Source organism: Rhopalosiphum padi, chromosome 2, assembly GCF_020882245.1.
Source record: "Rhopalosiphum padi isolate XX-2018 chromosome 2, ASM2088224v1, whole genome shotgun sequence".
Classification (NCBI taxonomy): Eukaryota; Metazoa; Arthropoda; class Insecta; order Hemiptera; family Aphididae; genus Rhopalosiphum; species Rhopalosiphum padi.
This window is the reverse complement of record NC_083598.1, coordinates 72,187,742-72,204,847: the sequence shown is the minus strand read 5'-3', so window position 1 is coordinate 72,204,847 and position 17,106 is coordinate 72,187,742. Positions and strand designations below refer to the sequence as shown.

General features: G+C 25.4%; 1 protein-coding gene across 3 annotated transcripts in view; it reads left to right on the top strand.

Annotated features, from left to right (window-relative positions):
- Positions 1-3,814: 3,814 nt before the first annotated feature.
- LOC132919454 (cytosolic carboxypeptidase 1-like) overlaps positions 3,815-17,106 on the top strand; it is a 43,354-nt gene continuing 30,062 nt past the window's right edge. For 2 of the 3 annotated variants that reach the window (XM_060981085.1, XM_060981084.1), the window contains exons 1-8: positions 3,815-4,065; positions 7,265-7,412; positions 9,906-9,988; positions 16,176-16,245; positions 16,324-16,479; positions 16,541-16,672; positions 16,748-16,882; positions 16,941-17,090. In XM_060981085.1, coding sequence (XP_060837068.1) covers positions 3,892-4,065; positions 7,265-7,412; positions 9,906-9,988; positions 16,176-16,245; positions 16,324-16,479; positions 16,541-16,672; positions 16,748-16,882; positions 16,941-17,090 — 1,048 coding nt within the window. In that variant the 5' untranslated portion in view covers positions 3,815-3,891. Of the gene's footprint in view, positions 4,066-7,264; positions 7,413-9,905; positions 9,989-16,175; positions 16,246-16,323; positions 16,480-16,540; positions 16,673-16,747; positions 16,883-16,940; positions 17,091-17,106 lie in introns of those variants that run through there. The other variant, XM_060981086.1, reaches the window with a different exon arrangement.

Below are 17,106 nucleotides of genomic sequence, written 5' to 3'. Positions count from 1 at the left end.
CAAATTTAATAAGAAAAAATAATAAAACCTTCTAAAATCGGGTAGGCATCGATTATTTTTTTTATATAAAATAATGTGATAAATAATAGTAATTCTTAAGATGTTATTAAATCATTTAGGTATTCGGTGTTTGTTTGGGCAAGCAGTAGGTATAGGTTATTGTAATCGACTTTAGAAATATAATGGTATAGACGTCGTCACGTCGATAGTAATAATTAGTATAATACAACATCATCGACATAAATGTATATTTTATTTGTAATGGTAAAATATTAATTGCAGACATTAATTATTTAGGTTCAGTCTATTACAGTTATTATTGGGAAAGCTTTTACTCGACGGCGGTAGTATAACTATTACACTCATGCAGCAACGGCAGCAGAAGGCATAAATTGCTTTTAGGTATGTTATAATAATGATTGTGGGTATGCAGTCACAACACTATACAATTAAATGACAAACAAAATATTGTGAAATAATAACTTACCGAAGGATATTATTTCACTGGCGGAAAACAAATGTACAAAAATCACGGTATTGTCATTAATGTATACAACCTCGTGACTAGTAAAGGTTTGTGCAATCGTAAAAGGCCAGCAGTGGCACGCGGCGTGTCTACAGTGGCGCACACACATTGTGCACAGTCGAATTTATTATTATCGTTGGGGTTGACTTAACGTTATAGAAAAAATTATTTTCTGTGTAAAAATATCTTCGGTTGGCACTTTCACGAAACCGATCATTCACCTATAACTAAATGTCAAATTAAGTTACTTTAAAATTCGTGTCGACATGAATATTGAGTATATTATGTTACGCTGCATACACAATAATTATTATGTAATTGCAGCATCGAAAATTTGTTTAATCATTTATTAATGTAGTTAAACGTACCTATTCGTGTGATCAGGTTATATTACGAAATACTATTAAAATTTATAATTAAATGTACAGTAAACTATTATCTATACGAATATACGATGGTAATTTTTGGTGATTTCTTATTACACTTAATACCTTATTATAACTTTGTCTTTAGGCTTATATTGTAGAAATGGTTCACAACAAACGCATACACACCTAAGTATTTTCGAAGCTAGAATTTATTTTTAATTTTAATTATGGTTATTGATAAGGCGCAACAATATATGCAACTCAATTTACATATGTCACTAATAATTTAAGAATGGGTTTAAGCTTTATTATTATTTTTAAGTGAGAATTTATTTATGGATGCTTATTACGTACATATTACTTAGTAAGTAATTAAGTGCAATTACCTAAGATAATCAACATTTTAATATTTTAATATAAATTATTTTTTTTTTTTTAAACTGTTTTATTATTAGACAGTACATTTAATCACGATTAGTTGTACATAAATTATATTATCAAAGTACTTTATTACTTAATATTTGGCAATTTAGCCAAATTACTGATTAATGACTATAGTATTATACATAAAATATTAGCTTATTAGCGAATAATCACACTGTTGCAGCCATAACTATAGAGCACATAAAATTTAATAGGTATACATTCAACTAAAAGTTAAGGTCATACTGTCATAAAACATCAAATGCATCGAAAACATAATTTTTCATCAAACAAAACTGTACTATATTCAATGTTTTAGTATTTCGTAACTTCGTGGTCTCGTTTATTTGAGATTTTACATTTAAACGCAATTTATTAATGTTATGTATGGATAGTTGTTAAGTCGTCTTCGTTTTCATAAAATCTGAAAAATATCGAACTGCATTAACATTATAAGTTTCATTAAAATCCGGTTTTTTTTCGGTTTCATCCAACGCAAAGAAATTTATTGTTAAATTAGGTACAGCGGTATGCCATTTTATCCTTGGATTAAGAAAATTCTGTGTACACCGGTTTTATGAACATCAACACTTTGCCATCCTGACACCATGACTCATTTCCAATTTATTGTATACTATTAAACTGGTTTATTTGTTTTCCTTTTGTCCGAATTTACAAATTACCATTACTCGTAAGTTGAGATATAATTGTTCGTGGTTTTACATTTATTTTTTCAGCTTAACATGGTTACTAAATGTATACGAGTAAAATGCACTTAAAAATGCTTATACACTCATAATATTCCATACGCAGAACATTAGGTACATATTTGTTAATAGTTTTCTTCGTTGATATTTTCAATTTTATATACATTAACTTATACACAAATGTATAGCATCAATATACATTTTGCATGACTAACCATGTACATATTTTTGAAATTATTTTTGTTCGCAATCAAGTATACAATTATTCATACGAGATAGAATATAAGTTCGATACTGGTACTGCATATCATAAACACGCATTCGCTGTGTGTCCTTGGACTAATATTTCTTCTTTATTTTAGAATTAAATACAAGACATTAACATTATACAACATTTAGGACTACTATTTTAAATATTAAATTAAAATAGAATCATTTTTTTTTTTATATAACATATCTGTAGAATCCAAAAAGATTTCAATTGTTTAATGAAGTTTTAAGATTTCTTAAAATGTTCTCATCAAAAAATGTATGAAAATACCTATACCTGAATCTTTCCTTTTTTTATAAATAAATTAATAATTTTATTGACTGTCTAGAAATATAAGGCAAATCTAATTTTAAAATTAACAATATATATATATATATATATATAAGAATTAAAGAAATTTATAATATTAAAAAAATCATAATAATTGCATTCTGCTTTCACTAGTTATGTATTGCATTTTATAGTAATATTAATGATTTTAAATTTGTATGTATTCTCTGATGATCATTGTATATTATTGTATTTTATTTTGTTTATTTTATATTATTACGTAGGTAATTATTATATAATAATAATTGTATTACTTTATTTTGTTTAAGCGGAATTTTTACTCCGTAAATAAGAAAAACTTAAACTGATTTACGTACCTACATTTTTTTCATAAGTAGATATAGGTATACTGTACGTAAATTACTATTATATGAGATTACAGAGCAAAAATAAATAGTTAGTATACAATAACATAACTAACTTTTTTAATTTAATATTATTTAAAAAAATGTTTTTAAAATCATGTTTCAAATGTTATTAATAATCTGGCAAAAATAAAAATATTAAGTTATTAATTTAATTTAAAACATTGAAATTTACATGTTTTTATTCGATATAGGTTAATTCATTGTCCATTGATTATGTTATATCATAGTATATTCATTGATTTTTTTACTAAAAATCTATATTTTATCACATTAATCATTTCTTTTATATCTTTCAAATTATTTTGTAGTTACTCGTGTTTTTTGTTTTGTAGTGAAATATAAATTTCATACATTTTGAATGAGCATTTAATACTATCTTATAACAAGTATTAATATAGGTTTTTAATAATATTTATAATATGTTTAGTCTATATAACTGAATAGAAAATAATGAAATATTGTGCTAATTAAAAAAGTAAGACTTAAATACTAATGAATTTATGAGCTATTTTCTAATTTATAAAAAAATCAAAGTAGACATTTAAATATTACACTTATATATGGTATACCTACTTCTGTTAATCGCGCAAAGTTTTAAATAAATCGAAATATATTCACAACACTATAAAACAGTGTATTAGTGTGCGTAGTACATTTGTGTGAAATAAGTGTTCCATAAGTTGGTTCACTATGGAAACGCGTCGTCACCAGCGTTATGTTTGATGGGGATCATGCGATAAATATATTTTTTTTAACAGTATTTTTTCAACCATAGAAACTAGACATATTGTTTACGATACTAGTATTAAGTTTATTGTAATATTTTACTATTTATATACGTACTATTAATAAAGTAACGGTATTATTAATAAAAATATAAGGGGTGGAAATTTACGTCATGGCAAACAAAAAGAAAACCATAGGAAGGATGAACAAAAAATTGACAACCAATAAACGAGTTAACGAGCAGGCAAGAGTATTATACAAACAATTTCGTTTAAATACAACTACGACGTCTGTTAATAGAGTGGCTGCAAAGGTGGAGAAATTGCAGCAGCCAATAAACTCCAAAGTGAGTAAAAAAATATTAATATTTTGTTTTTTTTTTTGTTTTCAGATTTATTTCATTATTGGTTTTTTTATTTTGTATTTTTCTATTATATAGTTTTATTGTTGTCAATATATTTGAGCTATTCTAAAATTTTAAAAATATTATATTAGCTTAAAAACACTATAGGACCGTTCTCAATCAACTTATTATATTATAAAACTATAAAATCTAAATATTATTAAAAAAAATTGTAACCGCCAATTTCTTGATAAGATTTTAGTTGTTTGCAGTGTTATAAATTATTATGCTTTTAATTGTTGTTGTTTTTTTAGATTATGCAATTCAGAAATAAAATACAATTAGTTTCATATTTGTTTAATGGTTTATTGTTTTAGTATTAAATTATATGATATATAAATATAAACGTACCTATAAATGCATAATAATACATAATTATAAAAAAAAGAGTAATTTTGAATAGTTCAAAATAGTTAAGTAAAACATGATATTTTTTTGAATAGATATAATTTTAAATGAAACATAGACTTAATAATATTCTAAACATAGGCCCATCATTTAAAAAAATCGACTTGTATATTAATAATTAATAATATCCAATACTTATTTACTATTTACTATTTTATCAGTTTAGGTCCATTTATAACTTTTATTATTTATTATTATATTTCAAGTGTGCACCTTTATGGGTAGGCATCTTCATTATGATAATGCAATGTTCACTGTACGCATCTTCTTCGTAGTATTTACTTGTATACTGTAGTAAACAACATATATACATGTTACTGATACTTTACTCTGATTTGGCCAAACTTTAAAACGTATATAACTTAGTATCATAATTTTTAACTTTGGTAATTAATAATTTAACTTATAAAATGCTTATATGAATTAGACAATTAGTCTTGTATAGTTTAAATTAAACTGTAATTCAACAATCTCTAATGAGAAAAAAATGAAAACAACAATTATTATCTAAACTCTATCATTAATATTAATTTATATTTTATATAGTCATTGCAGTTATCATTCAGCTGATAGTATACGAGTACTTTTACTGTAATAATATTCGCAGGTACTTTTATTAACGTGTATATTTTAAATATGAATTCAAATTTTATACTAAACGAAATGTATACATAACATCAAGTTTGAGATTAAAATGTAATGTGACTTTTGTTTCACAAAGATATTTTTATGTATAGTGTTTTTTATATAATGTTTAACTGTATTTCGTCCCAAGATTTGTTACGCTGTTGAAGACATGATAAAACGAAATGATTATAACTATGAGTACTATAAAATGTTATAATTTTTACGACATTTATACTCTTATTTTTAGTTTTGTCTATTCATATTTTATATATTTAATAAGATATAAGAGTATATACCAAACTGTGCTTAGTCATATAATAGTCAGCAACAGTTCATAAAGTGTGGTTAAATCAAATGAATATACTTTCAGGATATTATATTTATGTATACCTACTTCTTTGTACATGTTATTGACTGTAAAAAAGAAATAGGTATTAAAACTATTTTAGTACTCATTTAATTTGTTAAATATATCATATATTCAATATGACGTATTCGACATAACAAATATCTAACTATCTAAAATAAATGTATAGTGCGTTAGTACAATATATTTATATTAAGACATACAGTTTATTTAAAAGAACCTGAAAATATATTCATTTGGCTAGAAAATACTGTAACATAATGTAAGTGTATTAATCTCATTGAAAACGCCCAAGAAGCTGTATATTTTTATTTTTAAACAGTTTCGTCGTTAAATATGTCGCACGTTGTTCTAATCCATCGATAATGTTGTTTGGAAAACACCGATTCACGTGTAAACATTGTTATTGTTGACGTAGAATTGAAAAATAAAAATAAAATACTACAGCTATATTATAATACTAGTATGTGTGTGAAATCACACGCGGAATTAATTTTCTAAAATGTTATAACAACCGCGGGTGCCGCGCCAGTCGATAAAACTTAAACGTGCTTCTAATATTATACATACGTGTTGACATACAACAATTATATCATTCACTGCAGCTGTGCACAATTTGTAAATGAAAAATAAAACAATTAATACAACGACAATATAGTAATACTAATAACGACGATAATAATAATAAAAAAAAAAATCCGACCAACGTCCGTCATCGTCGCTGCTGCAGTCGTCGATTTATAGCAGCCGCGCGCGGTGATAAACTTATCCGGACGGACACTTGGCCCAGGTCTGGTCGAGTGTGTATATAGTGCTGTAATCGCGTAATAATAATAATAATATTATTATTATCATCATCATCATCATTAATATTATTATTATTATTAAGCACAACCGCCGACGGGAGCAGCAGCAGACCCTGTGTGTAGCACACGTGACTCGTCGTGGCGTCACGAGGAAAACGCACACGATATATATGCGATCATACAGGGTGATCCACCAAGCTTGCTAATTCTACGTTTTGTCTCGAAGATTTTCACAAATTATTAATCTCTCACAGAGTAATTATATTAATTATCGGCTCACCAAACGGATTCAAATTTCGATTGCGACACGCCAAACTTTCCATAAAAACCGAATGTATGACAATCACAGTAAAAAAAATAGGGTTTTTATTTGGAAAAAAAACAAGTTGGCATCGCCACTGGACACTTTTTCAAGTAGCGTACGAAATCTGAGGATTTCGAAAATCAGAATTTGAGTGAGTGTTGCGGTTAAAGGATGAAATGGGAAACAGCATGATTGGTTTATCATCCTGTATACACACGGGCGCGCGCGCGCAACTATATCGTATATGGTACCTATATAGTATATACCTACAAACAAGCGCTGCCTCGTTATTTTGGCAGTCTGGCCGAATCGGTCGTGCCGTTTGCCAAACCGTCGTGTTGCGGCCGTCAACGCCGTCTGCGTCGGTGTCATTCACGATTTTCACGTTCGACTTTAAACCATTGCGACTTCCGCGCGTTATTATTATAACGTTTCGTCGCCCTTTTCCATCGCCGTTATCGGTTTACCGAACTTTTTTCCACACCACCCATCGCCGTAGATTTCGTTCTCATCGCGACTTGTCGACACCGCCACGTCGTGCCCGAAACAATTAAATCGTTATCGATTCGCCCGTAAAACATAATATTATTATATCGTTTATAAAAATTGTTTTTCTTTTCGTTCTCTAAGAACTCCAAGACCATGGTGATCTCCGGCGACGATCACGTGTTGGACGTGCTACTAGACCGACTGGCACCTCTCACGGCCCACACGACCGAAAACTTGGAAAAGATACGGAGGATAGCGCACAAGATCAACGGCCGGGTCAACAATTCCGGTAAACGTTTCTCTTTTAATATTCGAACTTAAAGGCGGATAATAATATTATTATACGCTGTGCTTGCGTAGTAGTGGGCCCGACCGTTTAAACGTTGAACCATATGGGTAGACGCACTGTAGTAGGTAAATCTCAAAGTGTCTGCCCTACATTATTTTACTCGTTTCCATCTTAATACTTGATCGATATTATTCTATGAAACGAAATTTTAAATTCTACCCTTAGCGACCGCTCAACTATAGTCAACTGGTGTACCGGTTTGTATAAACCATACAAGTATATATTATAAATATGTGTGTATATTTAATAAATTATTATTTGTTATTATAATTTTAATTATTTATAATATTATATATACATTTTACAGAAACATTATCCAATAAACAATTTTTATAAATTGTTATTAAATTCGAATATTATATTATAATGAACAACTTGGTTCAAAAGTTTAACAAACTTAATGTAAAAATAGTTTTTTTTTTATCAATATTAATCAGTATAAATTAGATATGGGATTCCATATTATTTGGACTTGTTTCATTTAAAATTTATATTTGTATTTATTTTCATGGTACGATAAGAACAATTATAATTTACTTGTTGGTTATCTGACGACCATTTATTATTATTATATCATTACTTTCGAATGACTATAAATCATATGAACTAGTGAAACATAAGAAATATTTTGTCCTTATCTATAGTTTGATATTTAAGTGATATTTTAGTTATTAAGTAGTAATGTACGTGTTATAATAGTTCTGGTAAAATTAAAATACTTTTTTGTTTATAAAATATTATTACTTATTATATTATTTTTTGTTTGAGACTATTGTATCTACGTAAATGTATATATTTTCAAGACAATTTGAAAATAATAAAAATTATCTTATATATCATATACCTATCATATCAGTTTTTTCAATTTATAATATATGTAATTTTATGGTTTTATAGTTAAAAATATTGAAATTTAATAAGTAAAAAGTTCTTTATAAGTTTTTTAAAGATCTCAAAAATATATGAAAACCATTTTTATATAAGCATTTTTACATATTGTGACTATATTCGTCAAAATCAAAAATAAATGCTAATTATTTTGTAGTTTAATTTAATAAATAAAACTACTCCCTATAAGTTGTTCTTATAGAAATTCAAAAAAAATATGTAAATAATATTTAGAAGAGAATACTTTTTTTTTAGCATTCGAAGCTAAAATTTTGAGAAAATTGAAAATTGAACGAAAAATAAAGAAAGTATTCTCTTCTAAATATTATTTACATATTTTTTTTGAATTTCTATAAGAACAACTTATAGGGAGTAGTTTTATTTATTAAATTAAACTACAAAATAATTAGCATTTATTTTTGATTTTGACGAATATAGTCACAATATGTAAAAATGCTTATATAAAAATGGTTTTCATATATTTTTGAGATCTTTAAAACTTATAAAGAACTTTTTACTTATTAAATTTCAATATTTTTAACTAAAAATCCATAAAATGACATATGTTATAAATTGAAAAAACTGATATAAAACATTATTTTTTCAGTCCAGTCAAAAATATTTTAAATATCTATACTCAAAAACTATAATATCATCTCTAGTATATATTTATACATACATATTTGGGTGAAATATAAGTATTTACGATTATTACTTTCTGAATTATACGAAATACAAAAAACTAAATCAAATTTGTCAAAAACCTGTATTGTGTAAATATCACCGTTTTCTCTTAGTTTTTAATTTTTTTCATACATTTACTAAAAAGTATCGTCTAAAGTAAATTTATTACCAGAAACCAACCATTCTCTATGAAAATTGTCTCTACAAAAACACTGTTAGATATAAAAATAAATTTGAAAAATAAAAACATATAATAACTGTAAAACTAATACATTCTTCATTTCACGCAAAATCTAAAAATAACGATTTCAAAATATTTATTCATTACATTTTATTGGTTTAATTTTAAAACATTTTAGGTAAATTATTAACTATTATTTTTGATAAAATTATTTCAATTTTTAATTTATGAATTTATAATTAATTTGAAAATTCAAAAATATTATCTATGCATAAATACTAAGCTATTGTTTCATTATATTCATGATTAAAAATTATAATGATAATATATATGTACAACTTTTTCCACACACCTAATAACTATTACATAATACAACTAAACTAACCAAATTATTTTATTGTATAGTTAAGAGAAAAATGACTTATTGATATACTAATTCATTTTAACATGAACTATTTTGTATTTATTAAAATTTAAAACTTTTTTATAAAAATTAAATTAATAAAGTAATTTAAAAAAAAATAATAATAATAAATTACTCAATTTATTTATATGTAAAGAATAACGTCTTGTCGGTTCTCTAATTTATTTTACTTATCAATCATATTACTTATTTTATGTATATTAAATACAATTTTGACTTATTATATCCAAAAGAATGAATATATTTTTCATTTTAGATAAAAATGTGAAAGCTAAATCGTTGAATATTCTTCGAAAAACTAGATCAGAGCGAATGGTGGATATCGTGAAATTATTTGAAGTAAGTATTAACATAATTAATTTCTTAAAAAAATAACTAAATAATACGAGTTATTATTTTTTAAGTATTTTAGTCTTAAAAATCGTTTTTATATTATTTTATTTACCAATCTAAAATTTTTGCTTTTGTAAATAATAAACATCCATAAAATGTATTTACATTTTATATTTACCAGTGTATAATGCAAATACATAAAATTTTATTAGAAAAAATAGTTGTATTTTATATTTTTTGAAAAATATCCAATAATAGCAGTTTTCAGTATTAATACTTGGCATACAATTTCTATGTTTGGGAAATTAATTATCTAATTAGTTTTAATTTTTAAGTACACGAAAATACAAAAACATTAAATATTAATGCATTATCTTCCACTTAAATTTAGTAATAACACATTTTGCGTAATAAAGTAAAATTTTTGATGAAGTTTGTGAATTTAAAATGTTATCAATGAACATAAATTCTGGCCTTTAAAAATTATACTTCCTGACTTCTGTATATTTTTAACCAACAGAGTGATAAATGTTATTTCTGAAATGTCAGTATAACGATGGTAAATGACCAATTAAATGTTTTATTTTTAAAATTGTCATCTTAAATAATTTTTTTTCCTTAAAACTGTTTTTTTGTAATTACTGTAATATTTTATCTATTCACACTAATCATATCTAGGAGATAACATAACCATTATATAGTTTCTTTATTTATAAATGGAAACAATATAAAAATGCAGTATATTGTAAATTGAAAAATTAAAACTTTATTTGCATTATAATTTTAAAATAATACGTTATTATACTTCTTTAAAATCGAAATAAAACCGAAAACTATTTTTATAATCATTTGAATTTATTATTATAATACTTAAGTAAACTGAAAGTTTTGTTAAGAAATGTGTAAGAAATAGACCGTTAATGTCTGAATTCTAAAAAAAACATTCTTGCAATCTTCTAAAATAAAATAAATTTAATTAATTTTACACTTGAAATATTTTATATTATTATCTTAGAAAGCAATTATCTGGTATATAGAGCGAAATTGCGAAGATTCAAATTTTTAATGTTCAGAATGTAATCATTTTAGTTAGGTTTTAAATATATTTATACAATTATTTAGTTCAGTAATAAATAAAATAATAATACTGTAAAATTAATTGAAATTTACTTAGAGATAGGTACCTATTAAAATATATTTATGTATTATTAAGTTATTATATATATGTCTTGATTTTTTGTTATTAACTCCTATTTAAATTAACTATTCAAGTTATGCGAAAACAATATTTATATATTTCTAATTAAGTATTTGTCTAATATTCACTTAGTACATATTATTTTGTATCTTCGATTTAAACATTTATCTAATCATTCTAAATTTATGAAAACTTATTTCATATCCCATATAATATGTATCGTATATTTTACCAATTATGTTATTCATTTCATAAACAAAATTAAATCATAACTAATATAATATATAATATAATATTATATCTAACATATTTTAATAATATATAATATTATTATTTGTGTATAATTAATAACTATACACATTATATACTGATTACTGGGTAACTTTTATCAATATATATATATTCCATTTTACGAGATATTGTTGTATCCAATTTTAAATATTTTTTAGGTTTTTATATGTATTAATTTTTGTTTTCAATAAAATGTTCTGACAACATCAGTAAAAATAATGTATCAAACATCGAACTGATAGTTAATTTTTCAAAATCATTTAATGTTAAATGTTAATAGATTACAGTAACACCGCATAAGTGTTATAAATGTGGTTATAATGTGCAATGTGCATACATCGCCGATATCGTAAATTATAATAAATTCCGATTTAATACAGGACATTACGCTCTTCGAAAAACATAATGTTATGATGCGTATTGAGAGATTTCGTTTCCGTTCCGTTAATATTGTTGTATGTATACGGTTAGACCAATGTCAGCTATATAATGTCTGTTTTCTCGGTGAAAATTATATACAAAGCGAACGTTTATCGGATACGTTTTTATTTCTTAAACAACGCGCTAATTGAATGACACGGCTATTGGCTCGAGACCACACAAACACTCATACGCGCGTCTGTGTCTGATTGCCCGAGGCTTTTGGTGACAATTATTAAAACATACTCGTATTTTGCAATGTCCGAGCTCCGTGGTAAGGAAGTGAGTGGACCATGATACAAGTAAATAATAACTGTGTATTTTTAGTGGCGTCTCCGCAGCGATAGGCAGAAGGACGAACACCATTAAAATTAAATACACGCACGTCCATTCTCATTACATATTACGTGGAACAGCCATCACACAGGAAATCTAACTGAATCCGCCAAAACGGAACAGCCTTAGCCAAATTTAAAACGTTTTTCGTATGGTAAATTACTGCATGATTGGCTGAGCATGAAAAAGAAACATAATAATAGTAATAATAATAAAAAAAAAATTAGAGAAAAACAAATACACTGGTGTAAAGACCGTGCAAGATTTTTTCACCCAGGGTGGCAATAATAATAATAATAATAAAGTAAGAAAAATATAGTATTCTATTTTGATAATGTTTCGGATTTTTGACGGTCGTATTATAAAAGTACGTGTATAGCTTGTGGGGAAAAAAAACTATATTGCCTGGCACGCGTCTCGGTCGTATATTTTGCATGTACTTTTAAACAGTTGCATTATAAATTAACTGTCGTTCGATTTAGCACGGACTGCGTTATTTTCAGCATGCAAAGGTTAAGGGTGTTCTATTAATATTAATATATATGCATACAATTATGAAAACAAATATTTATCTGTTTATTAAATGAATATTTTAGGACTTAACATCATAATAGCTACAATGCGTCTCTGCGTATTATTATTATGTAAAACCGTTTAATTGCCTGGTATATTGTTAAATAGTAAAAGATAATATATTAAACATTTTCAACAGTTTTGGAATTTAAGTCGTAATGTAATGGGTAAAATGTCAAAGCACCTAAATATTCAAGTATTTCATATAAATAATAATTTTGATGTAGGTATCAATAATAGGGCGAGCTATTGGAATGAGTGTCTTAGTATTAGACAATAATAATTAAAATAGTGATTGCATTTTGTGTTCGATTAATAGCTTATAGAGTTATTGAATGAAACTTATCCAGTTTTTTACCATTCAAAAATAAACTTTTCAAGAAAACGACAAATTATAAAAGTTTCGCAATTCTAAAGTTAATAATATATTTGTAATTTGTATTTGTATTATTATTAATGTTTGTATTTTGAACCTAGGTACATGGAACAATAGTGAAAATGTATTCAAAAATTACAAAAACTATAATTTTATCATTAAGTTATTTTTTAAATATTATTCTTAAGTATACAGTTTGTATACTAATAAGAAACATATAGACAAACCTGAGTTTATTATTCGTTGAAAAGTTAAAATATAAATATAAATACAAAATAAAATGAGTTTATAATTTTACTGAAATAATTTTATAATTTATTTCAAACGTAACTATGGTTATTTACATTTTAACACATTTTTATTTATTTATTGTATATTTGATAAAGAATTTATTAATGAGTTAGAATAAGATAAAAAATAAGCTATTTGTATAGTCTTGTCTTTTTGGGTTTAAATAAATTAAAAAACTTAATATCAAGGAAAAGCCGTCACGTTAATTTATTCTTTAGGAAAATTATTTTAATCTCGAGTTACTGCATAGTTTAATTAAACTGGCTGGTTTAATTATACAACGTTAACTATCGAATATATAATACTAGGATTGATTTAATTTCGCTTTACTACCAATATAATGTTATATTATATTTACTCGTCAATTCTATGCTACAACTTGCACTATACAGTACCTATACACGTTATTAAATTGTATGTGCGTTCTGTAGTATACAGTGTAGGTATATTATATTATGGAAATCGATTTTCGTGTCAGTGGCCAAATGGGCCTTTTGACGGCATTCAGTTATAGGTTGAAGAAAATGTTTCACCGTTCTTAATGAACTAAAATTACATTTGGTTTTGAGAATCAATAACGCTTGTAATGGGACGGCATCACGTCATGTCGGTTTGTACACGCGCGGAAACGCATTATTTATGCGTGCTTTGTGTATAAGTTAATTTAACACTCACACAAACACGCATATCATATCATATCACATATATATTTATTATATATATATATATATACAATACATGTTATACGTCGACGATAAGTAAACCTGTTACATGTGATGTTTACATTAAGTATGCGAATTACACTACCGTGTGATGTTTATAATGACATTTAGTAAACGAATATAATAATACTAAAACATTATCACTCATAGTTTAAAGCTGAAAAAAAAAATATTTATAATAACAATACGCGCCCATAATAAGAGGTATTTAATTCGAAAAGACGAGGCTGTTTGAATTATTAGGTACTTCGTACGTACGTATAGTAATCTCATTATCTATATAGCATTTAAAAACCTAATGTGTATACTTGAAATTAAATTATTTAATAAAAAAAATAAATAACATTGATGATAGGTTTATATTTTGTGTTGTATCAATGGCGGTAGTATATTTCACAATTCACACGATACAATAACCAAAATATCGACCAATCATTTTTGAAGCATAACGACAAATGACCTTATTTATGCGTAAGCTACCAAAAATGAAAAGCTCCCGGGTACTACCGTAAATTTCAAAAACTAAACCAGGAAATTATAACTACAGCTACACTGTTTCTATTTTTAATGAACTTCTAGTGAAATAATATCGGGTAACGAGTGTTTTTGGCATCTTGTTATATAATTCTACGTATAGTATTTATACTTTACGTCACTTCAAACGAAACATCTTTTTATGGAAAATAAATCTATAGTTAAATATATTACATTCATTTCTTTTAATCAAAATAATAATTTCATTTCATTAATTAATTTTGTTGTTTTAAAAAAAGCTTGATAAAAAATTAAAATCTTATTCACAAGAAATGTTCTGAATAATTTAATACCAAACTGGTCATCTATTTTCGATTTAAATAGATCCATCTCACATAAGCAATAATGTCTAATATAATTTTGTGACGACTCAAACATATAATTAATAGTTTTTGTGTGACGAACAACTTGGGCAAATAATAACCATAAGATTCAATTGGTTTTCTTTGACTAGTAAACGTTGGCTCTACTCCAGTGAATTAAAACTTAAAAATGAATTATAGCGTTTGGAAAAATGTCAAATTCTAAATATTTGGTTTAAAATATTTAAATAAAATGATAAGTTCAATAATATTATTAAATGTAGGTACTAATTATTTAAATAGTTTTTAATTTTTTTTTAGTTGAGCTAAAAAAAAGTTCCGAATTTAATAAATCTAATATATTTATCTTAAAAGAAATAAATATTGAGAGTTTAAAATAACAAAAGAAGACAAATTGTTTCTACCTGTAGCGAGACGAGAAAAAATTATCTTCCGTGTGTTATTTTAAGATAAAGTTATCACTAGATGGTTAGATGAATTTTAATTTAAGTAAAGAACCTACGTGTTAACTGCCAAATATGGTCAAACAGGTATGCGTATAGTACTTTATTTCTTTTAAAGAGAAACAAATTTTTCTACTATATTATACTAGATTTGGTAGATTATAGAAAAATTATTTAAAAAATTAAATTGCGATTAAAGTAAAACTTTTTTTCCTCAACAATACTTAGAAGCTTTTTTAAATAATTTTAATAAGGTCGAGTTTAGACTAATTGGTATAAACAATTATAAAAAGTTTAGTGGTTTTTATTTTGTTTAAGTATGAATATGGTGGTAGAATACTAAAAATAGAATGACCATTGAATTAAAAATGTATGTAAGAAGGACCATTATTTTTTTGGAATTTAGTTGTTTAATTTTGAAATTATCAAATCTACCCCAGAGAGTTACATTTTCGAGAATAAGAATGGCATTGTGTAGTTGGAAAATGTCAATTTTTAATTTGGATAGGTATTTCAATATTTGATTGATAAAATGTGTTACTGGAATAAGTTCTCTCTGTTTATTTTAACATTACATTTTACATAAATATTGTTTTAAAAAGGTTAATTTTTAAAGTATTGATACTGAAATATGCAATTTTAAAATTATTTTGTAATTTTATTTATTACTTAATTTAATATTCCAGAAAACTAGGGATAAATCTACATGTACAAATTTAGCAGCTGTAATACATGCTTGTATTGCACCAAAATCCGGTAAACACACAGAGACTAAGAAATAATGTATTTAGTAAAGTTGTACAAAGAATTTATAATATAATTAAATGTGTACAGGTCAAACTAGAAAGACATTTTTGAAACAACTGGTAGAATTAGAAGCAACGAAAATATTTATAAAGTCAATAATGGAATTGCAATCAAAGTCTGTAGGATCGCCTGATGTACTTCTTAACGAATTAGTGTTTATTCTAGGACAACTTTCACAAAAAGGTAATTAATAAAAAAAAATGATGATAAAATGTATGTCTTCTTAAAATGTATTTGTTTTAAGATAGCAAATTTTCAAAACATGCTGAAATGTTGAATGCAACAAAAATGTTCCATCAAAATTTAAAAAACAACATTAAAAATATTAAATTCATCTCTCCGTTATTAAAATGCTTTAGAACAATTACAAAAAACGGTTCGTTATTTTTTTTTTTAAATTAATTAATATTATTTATTATTGGAATTAATAAAATTCAGATTGGATTTTTAGAAACTATTGTTGGCGTACTTCTCAAGGATAATTTTTTGCTAACCTTGGAGAAACTACTAAGGGAAAACCATAAATATTTAATTAAAAACAAACAATACGTGATTCTTGTAATTTTAGCAAACATTACAAAAAAAGGTATTAATAATTTGTGTCTGATTTAATTGTTAAATTATAATTAAATATACGTTTTTAGTTACTGAAGAAAATTGTGATAAAGTTATACGCGCTGGGCTCATGCAATACGCTTTGGACGTGTTCAATATAAAACTATACACTGCGAATAAAGCTCACCCGAAAATATTTTCATCCGCTTTGGATGTGTTGGTTCACATTTCAAACACTAGTACGTTAAATATTTA